General features: G+C 46.8%; 1 protein-coding gene across 1 annotated transcript; it reads right to left on the reverse strand.

Annotated features, from left to right (window-relative positions):
- Positions 1-1,211: 1,211 nt before the first annotated feature.
- SLC25A28 (solute carrier family 25 member 28) lies at positions 1,212-11,822 on the reverse strand. Its single transcript, XM_032608960.1, has 4 exons — positions 11,419-11,822; positions 4,430-4,658; positions 3,247-3,303; positions 1,212-2,060 (listed from the first exon to the last, which is right to left on the reverse strand). Exons 1-4 carry the CDS (start codon positions 11,707-11,709, stop codon positions 1,543-1,545), a joined length of 1,095 nt encoding a protein of 364 aa, XP_032464851.1. The 5' UTR covers positions 11,710-11,822; the 3' UTR covers positions 1,212-1,542.
- Between the last annotated feature and the right edge of the window lie 5,290 nt (positions 11,823-17,112).

Here is a 17,112-nt window from a genome sequence, read left to right on the forward strand (position 1 = left end):
TTTGCCTAGAACATTTCCCCGCCCTCCTTCACAGTTAGCTCATTTGCCTTCCAGGTGTCACCTCAGATGTCACTTTCTTCCAAAAGCCTACCCCATCACCCACGGCCAGGCTGGGTATTCTTCTGTCCTCCAAACGACTGTCTAGTTTTACCCTATCACACTTCTTGTCATTTTATCTTGTAATTGCCTGTTTATATGTATCTTCCACGCTCCTTGAGGGCTGGAATGTTGTTTTTTGGAGTTAAAAAAAAATTTTTTTTGGGGGGGCGGTTATCTATCACCGTGTGCCCAACACCAGCGCCTGACACAGACACTCAGTAGTTACTGAATGAATGACAGATGCAAAGATGATAGAAGTTTCAGGGGGGTAACTTCCACTCTATGTACTGAAGAACTTGCTAATAACTGGTTCAGTTACACAAAAAGGAACAGACTGACCCCCAAAGCACAGTGAAAGCCCCGTCCCTGTAAGTACCCAGAGCCCAAGTGGCCGTCGGCAGGGAGCTCCTTCAGATGGCAGGTGGAGTACATGCCCTCCGCTCATTTCCTATCTGCAGGAAGGCACAATTAGATTCACTTCTGGGGACAAAAGATCTGGGTCGGGGTCCCAGTTCTGTATTTACTGTGAGACCTTGAGCCAGTCACGGCCTCTCTGAGCTTTCCTTACCTGTAAAATAGAGATGACACCTGCACTGCCTACTTCGGATTTTGTGAGAACCAAAGGAGATCACGTATATGAAAGTACTTTGTAAAAGCCTTAAAATAAAATGAGAGGCACTGTTATTATTTACCACAGCATCGTCAGGACTTGCAGCTGCGCTAATCTTAGCTTTACAACTGCATTAGAAAACCAAGTGCCATGTGGGAAGTTTTACTGCTGCAGGCAGAGCTGAGAATTAGAGCAGAGAGATCTCCCTCTTCTGTGCCACGCCACTGCCCTAGGGAAAAGGCAAAAGTGGGGGTCAAGAGCACCTGTTTAGCTGGGATCTGCCAAAGGCCCATCGTTCCTGCCATCAGGGAGACTCCTTGGAGCCTATTACTAAATAAGGGGGAGTAGGGCCCCAAAGTCTTAAATCACCATGAAAACAGCAGAAACAAAAACTACAGACATACGCAATAAACCTTCCCCGTGGGCCCCTTGATTTACGCTTAGTCAAGAACAGTTGACAGCATTTCACTTCCCCTTTGGCAAGACAAACCCAATGAAACCGTTTAATTTAAAGGCTTTTATTAGGAACCAGGGGAATGAGCTGCTTATCCCTCTGTAACAGTCTAGAGCAGGTCACGAGGCCCAGGAAGGAGAGAGTGTCAGAGATGCTGTGCTGTGACTTGCTGCACTTGCTTAGGGCCCGGAAGGAAAGGCGGCGACGACGGAGGGCGGCAGGAACTGGTGTCAGCCAAAACACCAAGAGCCTGGGGGAGAGAGCCCTCTGCCTTCCTTCCCACCCCGCTCGAGGCTGGAGTGTGCCGGGAGACAGAGAACATGGCTGGAGTGGGCAGAGCAGCAGTGCTGGCCGAACCCTGGCTCCACTGAGTGCCGCTTCACTTGGCTGCCCTCCACTCTTCTTGCCGTTTAGTGATTAGGTATTTGAAGAACTCATACACAGACCATGCGATGGCTGTGGAGGGGATCTGGTAAATTACTCTTGCCTGCACCCCTCGGAAGTAGGCGGTCACCCCGCCGACTTGATACACCGTCCTGAAGGCACTAGCCATGCCTGTGATGTGTCCTGTAATGTTTGAGTTCAAAGCCAGGGATTCCTGGGTGTTGAGCAGTGTTTTGCAAACGTCCAGTGGGGTTGTGGCAGCGGCAGCTACAGCTCCTGCACAGGCTCCGGAGAGGACATGGGAGCTGGGGTTGTACCGTCTCTGGGGGTTAAAGTGCTCCTGCAGGAATTCATAGGTCATGAAATGAATGGCTTGGAAGGGAACGTTCATGGTTAGCTGCGTGGTGTAGCTGCGGTAAAAGGCCCCGGCCCCTTCATTTTGCCACACTGCCCGTACACAGTCTGTCACCCGGTGGTATGGTGAGTTGTACATTTGCATCCTCTGCTTCACCACTGGCGGTGCCATCAATGAGAAGAAGGGAACGGTGACAGCAATCAACCGGTGAGCAGGAGTGTCCAGATTCGGAGTCCCAAGTCAGTAGATCAGCCAATGGATTGGAGAGAGAAAAAAGTATGAGTGAATTGTCAGTCTGATTAGTGAAGGTTTCCCTTTTTTGAGAGGAGGGGATAGGAGAGGGTGATAAAGGGCTAAAAAATAATGGACCGAATTCTAGTAGGATTTCTTTAATACCAGCCAATTAACATATAGGATATATCTACAGTTTAGACTCCAGAGGGTTTCCTTGAAATAAGTACCTACCTATTATTGTTACCATCGTACCCTTTTGTAACTCTTAAGACAAGAAGTGATTCAGTGGCAGTGAACATAATAATGAACACATAGCCCTAACTGTCCCAGTCCTCAGGTACACAGAACACTGAACTCTTACAACATGAGGATCTCATCCTTCCACAGGAAGAGGAGAAGGGCTACCAAAAACAAAATTCTTAGTCAAGAAGCGTACGGCTTTAGTTTCCAGACATCTCCTACCCCCTCAAGTAGATACATGTATAAGCTCAGGTATAATCTTCAGTTTAGCTTTGGCTCTTTCCTTGCCATGGCCTTGCCCAGACAGGTAAAGAACTGGAACTTTAAGGAACCTGGCAACTGTGCTATCCTTTCATATTTGTTTGGGTACCTCATTCTCCAACTGAAAAGCCAAGATCCAAGCAGCAGTAATAATAATAATCTGGCAGGGACTGAGCTCTACCAATGTACCTTTCATTCCTATCTCAACCATTCTTCATTCCAACAAGATAGGCAGTATTTTCAAATGTCAGAATCCATCTTCACCTTTTTGAAGAAAAGTAAAATAATCTGCTAAATTTTTTACATCAAATCCACTATAAAGCGGACTTCCAGGAAGGCCCAGGAATAGGCCACACAGAGCCATACCTTTTTCCAGGGAAACCCCAGGTGAATAAATCTCACTGACTATGCTTCCTGTCTAAGGGAATCCTCCTAAGCACGGACAACGTGGAGGGAGTGCCCTCTAGTGGTAAGACAATGTAACACGCCAGGATTTCCCACCAAAACTGATGGGGTGCTCCCTGGCTTTCTCCTGCAAACCAAAAATAAAGAAAAAGCCCAGAGATGTAGTGCAGCTGCCCATAGAGGGAAAGGGTGAGGAATCATTACCTTCTGCTGGATTCATGGCTGCATCATGAAGTAATGTTGCCACACACCCGGCCGCTCCTGCAAAGGAAAAAACAACTGCCACATGTAAGGCCAGGAAAGGGTGACTGACTCATGGAGGACCCAGAGTGAAGGGGCGTAGCTGTGATAAACCACAGCAGGGAGAGGGAATGTTAAGAGCCAGTTTAAAAGATGGAACCCACTGCTTCTAAATGCCTGTTCAGAGAAATGAAGATACTTGTTCCCTCTAACTTAGTAACGCCATCAATCTACCTTCCACAGCTACGACAGGAAGGCCAGGAAGAGTCTGAGAAACAGCTCAGACTTTTTTCAACAAAGATGGCTCTGAGAATAAATGCAGTTCATGCTCCAGACAGGAAGCAGGTACACTGTGGCCAAGGGATGCCAGCACATCGCCTGCTTCCAGTGGCGGGAGAGCACGAGGGGCAGGTGGTTAGATCTCCACCACAGAATCTCACCTTCTATCCTGCTGCCGTATGCTGCCCAACCCCAGTCTCCAAATCCTAACATCTGTCCGTCTAGACCTTTCCCTCAGGTCCTGAACTACCGTATCCCTCACCCTCTCCTCTCCACTTTCACTTTGGTTTCTTCCAGGCTGCCATCCCTTCCATTACTTCCACACAACCTCCAACCCTCTGGTTTCTTTGTACAGAAGCCCCCCGGCCCCAGCACCATTCACTTGTTGAGGGCTTGTCATGTCCTCCATGATACAAACTGCCTGTGGGCAGCTGGGATCCTGAAAAGGTGAGGCGAAGAGCTGAAGCTCCACTGATGTCTTCCTTGGGTGGCTGGGTTACCTCCAACCCTGCCCCGAGGAGCGGGATACCACCCAACTACCAAGAAATACGCAACGGGGGCAGTTCAGTGTGTGTCTCCACATTACCAGGGCATCAGAAGCTGATACCAGGGAGAGAATGAGAGGAAAGGGTCAAGCTGGTACTTAAGGGAGGATATTGTAACCCTTTGTTGAGATGCCCCAAAGAAGAGGTGGGGTTGACGCAGCCCACTGTCTGAGAACATCAGGTTTGGAAGTCCCTCCCCTATAATCTGGCCTACTCCAGCCCAAAGCTTCAGCTTCAAATCATGCTGAGACTGGAAAGCACTGACAACAGCAAAGCCCAAAGAGTTGGGAAAGTGGGAGAACCAGCACAGGAAGGCTCAATACCATTGGCAATATGGCTATTGCCCCCAGGGTGGATTACATCACTCAGTGTCTTTTTTAACTTTTCATAGCAGGCAAAATAGAGCGCGTGGGCGGGCCCTGCGCCAGTTGCTGTGACGTTCAGGCCTCGCATGGGCCTCCACAGCCCCTCCGTTCTTATAATCCTCCAGAGGGCCTCCAACACGTTGCGATAGCGGGCAGCTGGATCAGGCTGTAGGCTCTGCATCCGAGTCTGAAAGTACAGAAGGGAGAAGTGCAATGTCAGTGATGCTGACTGCGCACCCAATCTCAATACTCAGGCTTGGGCACTGGGCAGACCTACGTGAAATCACGCCAATAGGTAGAAGTGATACCTGGCATCCAGTTTTACTGCCTTCCAAATCTATGTGCAGTCTTTCCAAGCCTCGGCTGGACCTTTCTTTTTCTGGTCACCTATGACCCTACGAGTGGAACACCATTATGTTCCCTCAAAAAATCGCCCCTTGGTAAGCGTTCTTGAACCCAGCAACAAATATTAAGCCTGTGTTTCAGGAGAAGTTGCTTTTGTGTCTTAATAAACTCAGGCTAAGAGTTCTTTACAAGTGGATTCTAAAGTCAACTATTTACTGTCTACAACATACTTTATTATTTCTGAAGACTGATCCTGGGCCTGCTTCCTGGCCACATACTACACTGACTAATGAGATGACAGCTCATCCTTCGATATAACCTTGATGATAATCTGGCTTCTTCAGACTATTTGGCATTGGCAGCTGGGCCTGTAAGTTAAAATTTTGGCAGAAGTAGTATTCCTAATAGATGCTGCTCTAATTTCCTGGAAAAGAAAGTTTACCCTCAAACTATGAAGGTGGAAACCAATCTATTCTCTAAAACTGAGGGAGATTCCAGATTTCTAATCTAAACTGACTGAATCCCCAAACTGGCATCAATGAATAAAATTAGTCTCAGTGAAACATAACCCTTGGAAGCTCTAGAGGATTCAGTGACTGGAATGAATGTATATGGTAGATACTGAAATTTGGGAAATTAATCTCACTTGAAATACTTCCCAAATCACAGACCTTCTCCGAAGGATGAGTCTCCAATGCAGATCTCTTGTCTGTTGATCTATTTCAAGGTTAGGGTGGCATGGAGACTACCAGATAGTATAAAATCAATGTCCAGGGACTTCCCTGGTGGTCCAGTGGTAAAGAATCCGCCTTCCAATGCAGGGGACGCAGGTTTGATCCCTGGTCAAGGAACTAAGATCCCACATGCCGCAGGGCAACTGAGCCCACGCGCCTCAACTAGAGCACCCGTGTGCCACAAACTAAAGAGCCCATGTGCTCTGGACCCCGCGCACCACGACTATAGAGCCCACGTGCCCTGGAGCCCGCGCACCACAACTAGAGAGAGAAAACCCGCACGCCACAACTAGAGAGAAGCCTGCGCATGGCAACAAAGAGTTGTGCTGCAACAAAAAGATCCCATGTGCCACAACTAAGACCCGATGCAGCCAAAATAATTAATTAATTAATTGATTAAATACTAAAAAAAAAAAATCAATGTCCAGTGCCTGGACCACAGTAGGCACTCAAGATTTGTTTGTTGAATGAATGAATGAATGAATGAATGAATCTTAGCTTAGCTCTGCACCAGTTCAAAAAGGCCATTAGTGAGCCAACAGGGGCAACTAACGCCCAAGTACAGTTTAAATTCCTACTTCATTCCTGTCACTGATTCAATCTGGATTTAAAAGCTTGAACCTTCCTGTTGGCCATCTGAAATCCAAGAGTAATGCCTTTTCTCCAAAGCATGGGAAAAAACGAACTAACCAGATTAACAAATCCTGGTTAGCTGCAAGCAATCCACATTCCTCTAGTTATTTTCTCCTTCCTGCTACCAACAAAGAACTGGTAGCCTAAAAGATTACTGAAGTTCAATCAGAAATATACAATATCATTTATCACAATGTGACACATTCTTTTCTACTTCTCAATTAAAAAAAAAAGGGACTTCCCTGGTAGTGCAGTGGTTAAGAATCTGCCTGCCAATCAGGAGACGCGGGTTCGAGCCCTGGTTCGGGAAGATCCCACATGCTGTGGAGCAACTAAGCCCGTGCACCACAACTACTGAGCCTGCGCTCTAGAGCCCGCACACCTAGAGCCCGTGCTCTGCAACGAGAAGCCACCGCAATGAGAAGCCTGCACACCACAATGAAGAGTAGCCCCTGCTCACCGCAACTAGAGAAAGCCCGCGCACAGCAATGAAGACCCAACACAGCCAAAAATAAATAATTGAATTTTAAAAAAAACAACTAACTAATCTTGTATTGGGGGAATGTTTAGAAAATGCACTGTTCTGCTGGAGTCAATAGCATATTTGGGTAACTAGTCTTAAAGGTCTGGCCTCAGAGTCCTGGAACCGTTTACCCACAAGAGAAACCTGGACTGTGTGTAAGTTACAATGAAAATTTTACACACACGTCTAAATCTAACTCACAATTCTAACTCAATGAAAATACACCCTCATGGAGAGGACCCAGGCATAAGCCACACCAAATATACAAATATGGCTCCCCAAATTTGTGGGCCAATAAATCTCTCTCACAGAAAGATGAAAACCTCTTAAAGATGAAATCTCTAAGTAAGAATTAGTGAATAGTCTTCAACATAAAAAAAAACCACTGCCCGACTTTGAAGAAAAGCCAAACGGGGCTTCCCTGGTGGCGCAGTGGTTGAGAGTCCGCCTGCCGATGCAGGGGATGCGGGTTCGTGCCCCGGTCTGGGAAGATCCTACATGCCGCAGAGCGGCTGGGCCCGTGAGCCATGGCCGCTGAGCCTGTGCGTCCGGAGCCTGTGCTCTGCAACGGGAGAGGCCACAATAGTGAGAGGCCCGTGTACCGCAAAAAAAAAAAAAAAAAAAAAAAAAGCCAAACAGGTAAGTAGTTTGGTAAGACAAGTCACATTTGAGTCAGAAAGGCTGAGTGGGAGACCCAGATTTGCTAGCTATGTGGTCTTGGGTATGTCACTTAACCTCTGAGCTTCAGCAATGTCATCTGTAACATGAGACTAAGAATGGCTGACTCAGAGTGCTGTTGTGGAGATTCAGAGTTAAGGCAAGTAAAAGCCATTGCTAATTTATGTGGTGCTAGAAATATAAGGCTTTTTATTGTATTCAACTATGTTTCTGAGAAATATTAGTTCATATCTCAGAATTTACAGATCACGGCAGTGTTGTCTCGTGTATAAGTCATTTTGCAAATATGCATGGGCAACTAACTGGTCTTTAACCACTAACAAATCAGGATTGATTTTGTATTTTTTGTTTTCATTTTAAAGTTCCTCTGTGTCTATGATTTATATGTCCAGCTGTTCATCTAAAGGTCATGTTTAGGAAGGAGCACAATTGTGAAATTCTGTGCCGTGCTTGGTTCTGGAAATCTGCTTTTGGGAGCCTGTATGGAAGGCTTGGGAGTCAGACTGGGTTTAAATCATGACTCTGCCACTAATTATGTGACCTTGGGCAAGTTACTTGCCTGTTTTCTTCATCTATAAAATAATGAAAATGGTATCTACTTCATGAAGTTGTTCCAGTGATTAAATCAGTAAATGTTAAGGCACATCACATAGTGCTTGACAAACATGAGCAATTGCCATTTACTGAATACTCATTATTAGATATAAGAAAATCAGATAAGCCAATGTTTCCATTTCCCAGCTGTCCACTGGTGAATGTATATAGATAACCATTTACATCTGGAGTTTGGAAAAGATTTACTTCCCTTTGTTCTTTCCCTCCTTAACTTATTATATAAGTAGATTATTTGCTTCACGACTACAAAGCCAAAAAGCAGCACCTTGGTGACAGGTGCTTAGCCAGATGATTTTGTGAAGAGTTTTGACTGCTTTACGCTGTAGAACCTATCCCTTTAGATAAAGTCTGGTGCTTGTCTCTGAAGCCCAGAAAAGGAATACTGGGATTCACTTGGGCTCCCAAACCTCCCTATTATGACCATGAAAATCACTGGTTGACTAACTATAGCCTAGCAAGGCTATGCTGACTTCCCATGGTCCTTCCCAAGGATATTTTAAGTCGACTTGACCCTGATAAGCGGTTTGGGGGTGCACAGGCTTGCATGCCAAGAGTCACTATCAGCTTTCACTTGCAAACACTGTGGTTGACCTTTAGGCTCCAACACAGATACCTGCCTCTAGTCTTAGGGTGTGTTGGGCTGCTCTTCCTCTCCACCGCCTATTTATGGTGGAAGAGGAAGAACAGCTACGCAAGGACAAGTGAACTGCAAAGCCCTTTCTGAATGAAGAGATTTGAATTTTACTTTCATGCCTGCACACAGTGTCTACTGTAAACAGTGTTTACTGACACTAAATCTTGATAGGCTCACCTACTTTTTCCCTCTAATCATTTAAATCCCAGCATTAATGGCAAATGAAAATGATTCTTCTAAAACACGCTTTTGTGTTTTTGAAGATTCCTGAGCATTTTTTCCTCCAGATGAAATAATTATTTCTTTAATGTAGTGCTTTGAGGCATGACTGTAATGTTGTATTAGTAATCTTTTAAAAACAAAAATTCCAAAGCTTATGCAAATGAATAAGAACTGTTCTTCAAAACAGTTATCTTGGAAGGCTACAAGCGACTTATTCCAGCAATGCTGCTGCAGTTATGCAAAACATTTCTGGAACTCCTCTTTCCAAAATGTTCCCTCAGTGGGTTTATCAACCTCAGGAGTAAATCAGTCTCCTTGCTTTTTCCAGTCCTACCTTATCTTTGACCCCAATCATCATTACCCATTTTGATCTCCCACCTGAACTGCCATATTTGATTCTGAATGGTCTCAACTGCTAAAACATCAACTCTGTCTTGTCACAGGACAAACACTTGCCCCATTTAAGGATATGTAGCCAAGTATTCTAGAGGCATTTCTAACAGAGTAAGTTATAAAATGTTCACAACAACATTAGCATTATGTAAATATATGGAGTAAGGAGATAGTCTCCTAAGGTAGTGGGACAACATTTAAATTGATAAGCTGAGGTAATATTTCTAAGTCAGTCACATTATTACATTGTACTTTTCAAGCCATTCAATAATTTTCATTACTCTCCTTGATCTAGTTTTCATTTGATACCCATCCTGAAAGACAGCACCCTAGACTATCTTGGACTTTACTCACAGTCCAAGTATAGTGAGGTTACTTTGCAGTTAGATCATGTTAACTTTTGGATATACAGCATTAACGACTCACAGTTGGATATACAGCATTAACGACTCAGTCATTCAACCTAGACTCTGTTACATCCATGTCTGAATCTTTTTTATTTGTACTTATATGTATGACATTTCAATATTGTTAGAGCATTAGCCATCCTCTTACTTCTCTCTCATGGATTTTTACTATTTATTTCTATTCCTCACAATTGACATGCGTATTTAAAATTCTAGGGACTTCCCTGGCGGTCCAGTGGTTAAGACTTGGCCTTCCAATGCAGGGGGTGCAGGTTCAATCCCTGGTCGGCGAGCTAAGATCCCACATGCCTCGGGGCCAAAAAACCAAAACATAAAACAGGTGCGATATTGTAACAAATTCAGTAAGGAATTTAAAAACGGTCTACATCAAAAAAAAAATCTTAAAAAAATAAAATAAAATTCTAATATCCATTTTAGCCAAGTGCATTTACCACAGTTTCAAGGGTATGAACCTTGGTAGGAGTTACCTTGCAATGTGCTAGGATACTCCTACCAACTCGGTGTCATTCACAAAGCTTAAGGAGCACTTTCTCCATTTCCTCATCCACCTTACTAATGAAAACATGAAACGGTACTGGAACCAGGGAGCAGAAAAGAAGGACTTTGCATCTTCCAAGTAGATATTCTCCTCCTGAATATGTAACTTTTTCCTAATTTGAGAAGAAAGCATACATCCAAGAGCTGTGAGGATATTGTTTAACTATATTACCCTTAACATGTAAAGGAGGAACCAGTCTGTCATTATATTTATTTCAACAGTCCCCTTGGTTGTTCCTTTGCTAATGCACAAGAATAAGAACTGTAAAGAACAATGTGTTCCCCTCGTCACCCAGCTTTCTTCAGAAACATGACTTCTTGTACCCACTCATCAGCCTGCTTGGTGTGGCTGAAATTAGTTTTACTTTCACACGAATCATGCCCTCTTGTTGATCCCATTTTATTTTCTTCACAGTAACATCTACTTTCCAGTATTGTCATGCTTCCCTTCTAGACAACTTTTCCCTTTTTGTCAACTTCAAGTGGCTAAAGAAATACACTATGAGGTCCATCTCTCCTTGGAGGGCTGATGTGCTCCCTGCATATACACAATCCCAATCCCAGCTCAATTTTCATGTTCAGGAAATAGGTGGAGTATCACGCTTGCTGCACAGAGAAACCGAAACTTTTTCCTGAACATGGTCTTTCCCATATTATTTCCAGTCAGGAACTCTGAATTCTGACTGCACAATGATTTCCAATCACTCATGGGTTAAGATTTAATAAGTAAATACTTCCTCTAGCTGAGAGATCCCAGATTCTGGTTCCTGCCCCATCACTTTTAAGGGAAAACACAGCAAGGAGCTTGTGAAAGCACTGGCCAGAGAACATCTCTAGCCATTAAGATCCTATTGAGGATGTTCAGTAAGCTTTACCTTAATCAAGTTAGTAGCACTTACCTGTTCCCTTCCCATCCCACCCTATTCCTATTTAGTCCCAGTTGGGATCCAGGGTTCCGGCTGACAGATTTTCTTTCCAGAGTCCCAATTTAGATCTCACTGACGGTGAGAAATTGGTCCTGGCTTCTGACTGGGATCAGTTCCCGGCCGGGACCTTTCTTGCATAGGTGTGTGCTTCAAATTGTGGTGGCAGGAGCCAGAAAGGGACTTTGGTCGGCTCCGGCTCTCGGCTGGGATCCTGGCTCCGGGCATGACCCAGGGGTCGGGTCAGCCCCAGGTGAAGTTCGGAGCAGGGCCAGGTCTCACCTTGACGCAGTCGATGGGGTACATCACGCAGTGCTCCAGGATCCCTGCCACGGCGCCCGCCACCATGTGCGTGGTGACAGTGGCTCCAGCCGGCAGCGCCTCGTAGTCCGGGCCGGAGTCCGGATCCTGCCGTACCGGGGGCCTGCAGGCCCCGGCCTCCCCGCCGCTGGCCCCCCGGCCCACGCCCCGCTGCAGCCACCCGTCCAGCAGCGCCGACTCCCCGGGGCTCCGCCCCGGCCCAGCCGCCGGCCCCCCCGCCACACCGCCAGCACCCCGCCCCTCCAACTCCATCCACCCGGGCCAGCTGCAGCGCCCACCCCCGCCGCCGCCGCCGCCGCCGTCGCTGCCGCCGCTGCCGTCGCCGCCCCCCAGCCCCGTTGCGTCTGCCTCAGGCGCGGCCCAGAGAGCCCGGGGCCTCGGGCTCCCGCTTGGCCCCGAGGACACACCCCTCAGTCAGCCATTGGTGCAGCCGTCAATATAGCCCCGCCCCCAGCTTACGTAGAAAATATAGGTCTGTGGTATTAGTGAAGTTGCCTGTCATTCCTCCGCCCCGCGGCGTTGAGACAGCTTAGATCCCACCCCTTCCCCTTTGATCTTGGAAGCTTCTTGTTTATTGGCTACTTGATTGGCCAACATGTAAGATCAACCCGCCCTCCGACTTTTCTGGAGGGCGGGAGAGACTTAAGGCTGAACTTTGATAGGCTCAACGACTCTTGATACTTTGAGCGCGGGCATTGGCCAATTTTATGTCGGGATCCGATTGGCTACAGGAAGAGAGCGAAGCGCCCAGGGGCTTCGAGGGGGAATTTCGGGCCCTGAGTGGCGCCAGTAGAGCTGCGGGTGCTGCAGGCTGGATCGTGTCGGGGGAGGAGGGGAGGGCGGTGCCTGGCCTTCAAGGTCAAACCGCTGACGGATGCAGTTAGGCCCCTTCTAGAGCGCGCACCCCGAATCCCGGGACTCGCGGGTCGTGTGCTGGTGGGTGGCCTTGGCCCGAGAACTCTGTTCCCGCGGGATCTCGGACTGGCGTTGGGTGGAGCGGGCCGGGGCCGGGCATCCCCTGGCGAGGCCCGCCGGCATGTCGGGAAAGCTGTTGCGACATGCAGGAGGAGGCCCGTTAAACTCCGGTCAGGTCGGGATAATTGACCCCTCCGTGCTGCGCGCGGGCGGACTCCTTAGGGCCTGATGCTCCTCAGGCCCTAGCGCCCGGCACTGGGCTTGCCCCGGAGTCGCCAAGCAAACCCCGCAGTTGTTGAGTGAATGAGTTCTCCGGGGGCATACTGTCGCTTGGCCCTGCGCCAGGCCGAGAGCTGGAGGCGGGGAAGGGAGATGTCGAAACGGGGCGGGACGATTCAGAGACGACGACAGGTGGGGAGGCTGGGCAGGAGGCAGCTGCCCAAACACAGCAGGAAAGTACGGCAAATTTGGGGAAGCTTGTCGGACGCACAGCTTGTCCCTGAGCTGACTCACTGATGAGCTCCCCTGCCCGGTGATGATGCTTTTTGTGGTAAGACTGCTCTCGATCCCAGGCGCTTCGGCTGGGGTCTCAGAGGGGCGCTTACTGATTAAAGAACAATACCAGCAGTTCCCAGCCTTGAGCACCACCTCCTGGGCGGTGACGTTGCACAGATGGTGCTTTGCTAGGGCCGCGGGCTCGGTTGAGGAACACAGGCTTTCCCCACTCCGTCTTCCCGGCTTCTTCAGTCTCCCTTAACTGGAGCGTGTTTGCACAAGTCTCCCCAGTGTTTCCAGATCTGTCTTTACTCCCTCTTTTACTGAGATGATGATGTAATTGTGAACTTTTAAAAATCTGTTTCTAGCTTTTCCTTAGATAAGAAAGAGGTTTTTCTTTTTCTCCCTAAAGCTTAGCCCTTTTATGGGTCTCCGTTTTTCGTTTTTGTTTTTTTTTAACTTTTCCTATTCAGCACTGGCTATTTAACCTCTGGGTCTCGACATTTTGGAAAATAATGAAACTACAAATCCTCTTCCCCCCACCTCCTAACCCCACGCACACACAAAATTTTGCCTATAATTTCTAAATTTGCAGTGTCCCTGACAGTGACTCGTGGACCCCCTAGGGATCCATTCACTTCAAGTTAAGAACCATAGGTTTCACAAAAAGAAACCCACTCAATCCTGCTGGAGTACTAATTCCCTTTATTGCCAAACCTACTCCAGTAATGAGCTATACCTGCCAAGTCCTTTCTCTCCTTAAGCCCTACATTTTTACTCCTTTGTTCATTGGTCACAAATGACCTTTCCAAATCCAATGGTCTTTTTCTTATTCCCATTTTTCTTGACTAAGATAACACTTGCCCCCCATTGACCCATCCCTCACTGAAACTTTTTCCTCGCTTCAGGAGACACTCTGTTCTACCCTTTAGACTTCTGAGTCTCCTACGCTTCTCTGCCCACTGAGGGGGGAACATTCCTGAAGGTTTAATGCTTCTTGTTCATCTTTAATACTTTAGAGAACTTCACTACTCCAAATCTCTTTTCCTCATTGGAGCCCTATCTATATATCCCTTATTGCATACCTGTTAACTGAAATTTCCGTGTGAATATTCAGTAAGTATTTATTGAGTACCAACTTCGCTTGGCACTGTACTTGAAGCTGGTGATACAGGGTAGACAGAGTCTATGACCTCATGGAGCTTACTTTTTAATGGGGAGAGAGGGATAGACGAATAAAAATATCGGTTATCGGTTAGCTCTAGGTACTATGCTGATAACTGTAGTAAGGAGGTGTGATAACGTATGACAGGGTGGCTACACTTGTATGACCAGGAAAGGCCTTTCTGAGGAGGTGACACTATGGTTAAGTTCTGAATGACAGGCAGGAGCTCATGTTAGACCCAGAGAAGAGCATTCCAGAAGAAACTGTAGGTACAACAATCCTAAGGTGAGAACAAGGTTGGTGTATGAAGGAACAGAAAGGTCAGTGTGGCCGGAGCACGGTAGGGGGTTGGAAAGATAGGCAGAGGGTGAATAGCCACCCTAATTTCTGATTTAGCATGTCCGTTCCAAACTCAGCCTTTCCACTCCCCACTGCAACCAATTCCTCCACAATTTTTCATTTCTACCCAATCAATCAGACTCTAAAGCTGGGAGTCTTCCTTGACTACCTCTTCAGACTAATTATCCTGAAATGTTTTTGCTGTTGTTGTTCATGCTCTTCTTCTCCTTCCTATAGATATTATACTCTCCCAGTGTCTGATAATTTTACATCTATATTGTGATAATCTTTGAAAGGCCACCCTACCTCTGGGATCTCCTGGCTTCACCAGTATTTTGAGTCCTCTCCTTCCAGGGACATGGTAGAATTGTTCTTCCCACCTCCTTGAAGATAGGCATGGCCATGAGATTTGTCTGACCAAGGAAGTGTGAGCGAAGCATGAGAGCCACACATTACCTTCTCTTGCCACCTGACTGGTGACGTTCAGATGGTAGAGGCACCGTCAGGCTGGGGCCCAGGTGAGGATGATGAAGCAGTCACGTATTTGCCACCTCTTCCTCCCAGATGGACTTTCAGCATGAGTAAGAAATATATCTCTGTGGTTTTAAGATACAGATTTTAGGATTATTCCATACCATAACATAATCTAGCACAGCACTTCTCAGACTTTAATGTGATATTAATCACCTAAAGAATTTGTAAAGATGCCACATTATAATTCTGTAGGTCTCGGTGGGGGTCTAAGATTCTGCATTTCTGACAAGTTCCCAGGTGATTCTGATGCTATGAGACCCTGGACCACACTTCAAATAATAAGGACCTTACCCATCCTATCTGATATACCCTCTCAACACATCTACACACACTCTGTCCTACATCTCACCAGCACTTAAACCCTCCTAGAAAACAAACAAATTAGCAAGCAAAGAAACGACTTCCTTGGTGATATTCTTTTTTTTTAATATTTATTTATTTGGCTGTGCCGGGTCTTAATGTGGCACGCAGGATCTTTGTTGCCGCGTGCGGGATCTAGTTCCCTGACCAGGGATCGAACCCGGGTCCCCTGCATTGGGAGCATGGAGTCTTAACCACTGGACCACCAGGGAAGTCCGTCTTGGTGGTATTTTTTTTTTTTTGCGGTACGTGGGCCTCTCACTGTTGTGGCCTCTCCCGTTGCGGAGCACAGGCTCCGGACGCGCAGGCTCAGTGGCCACGGCTCACGGGCCCAGCCGCTCCGCGGCATGTGGGATCTTCCCAGACCGGGGCACGACCTCGTGTCCCCCGAATCGGCAAGCGGACTCTCAACCATTGCACCACCAGGGAAGCCCAGTGATATTCTTTATAAACCCTGAATAGCTTCCCACGCCTGCAACTCCTCAGTCGGTCACTGTAGAATCTTAATTTCTTATATTCTTAGGACAGTTGTTTTCCCCATTCTCCCTTCTATCTCCTGGCATTTTCTTTTCTGTATTAATCTATGAGACCACTAGTTCTCTCAATGTTGTCTCAGTTATTTTCTTTAGTAATAGAAATTGCAAGTTTTAGCTTGGGCCCGTGGCTTCCCAGCAGAAGTCTATACTTGACCCAGCTTCTCTTACAGCTAGCATTGTCTGTGTGACTAAGTTCTGGTGAGTGGGATGTGAGTGTAATTGATATGAAACATCTGGGTTCTGCCTTTAAAAGGAAAGATTATGTCCTCTTTGAGTATTTTCCTCATTTTCTCCCTTCTTGTCATCTAGCATACAGACCCAAAATGTCAACCATTTTTGGCCATGAGGACAAGGCCTCTACCTTAGCAGGTAGCAGAGCAAAAGGTAAAGGAAACCTGCTACCTTATGGACTACAGTAGTACCTCTGGACTATGCATGCTCTGGTACATGAGAGAACTTGTTTAGGTAGTTGCTGTTAGTCTGAATCTCTATTACAGCAGCTGATTTATATCCTAACCAGCATACGTTCTTCCCGAGAATGCATTTCTCTCTTACAAAAATCTCATCTTGAAGGTCTAAAACAGGTTCCACTACTTATTCCAGCTTACATTACCGTTTTTCCCTGAACTGCCATTGTACATGACCAGACATGAGGTATGAGTATAATATAGAATGGGGTTGATTCTGGCAGCCACACTTGAAAATAAGACTGATTTCTTTACAGTCACTTAAAGAGAAATTGATTCCTAAATTATCAAGAATAGACAATAAGAGCTGTAGGAATTCAGAGAGGGGGCAGTCAGTAAGGGCTGAAGGGATAAGAAGATAGAATTATTTTAGCAGTTTCAAACTGGAGAATGTGTACAGGAAGACTTTCCAACAGGTATGTGGGGAACAGTTTAAGGGAATCAATTTGCTGTTCCTCATTTTCCGTATCTTTCATAAAATTCATCTTCCTAAGAAAGCTGATGAAGCAGTTCTCCTTTCCTTCCTCCCGTTTCTCACTCTGTCCTCCCACCTTATGAAAGACAAGTGTGGGCTTCCCTGGTGGCGCAGTGGTTGAAAGTCCGCCTCCCGATGCAGGGGCCACGAGTTCGTGCCCCGGTCCTGGAAGATCCCACATGCTGTGGAGCGGCTGGGCCCGTGAGCCACGGCCACTGAGCCTGTGCGTCCGGATCCTGTGCTCCGCAACGGGAGAGGCCACAGCAGTGAGAGGCCTGCGTACCACACAAAAAAAAGACAAGTGTGCCTTTGCCAGTCCTATATCTTGTTATAACTTCATTGCCCTGGTGTGTAAAAACCTCCAGGTAG

Source organism: Phocoena sinus, chromosome 16 (assembly GCF_008692025.1).
Source record: "Phocoena sinus isolate mPhoSin1 chromosome 16, mPhoSin1.pri, whole genome shotgun sequence".
NCBI classification, from domain to species: Eukaryota; Metazoa; Chordata; class Mammalia; order Artiodactyla; family Phocoenidae; genus Phocoena; species Phocoena sinus.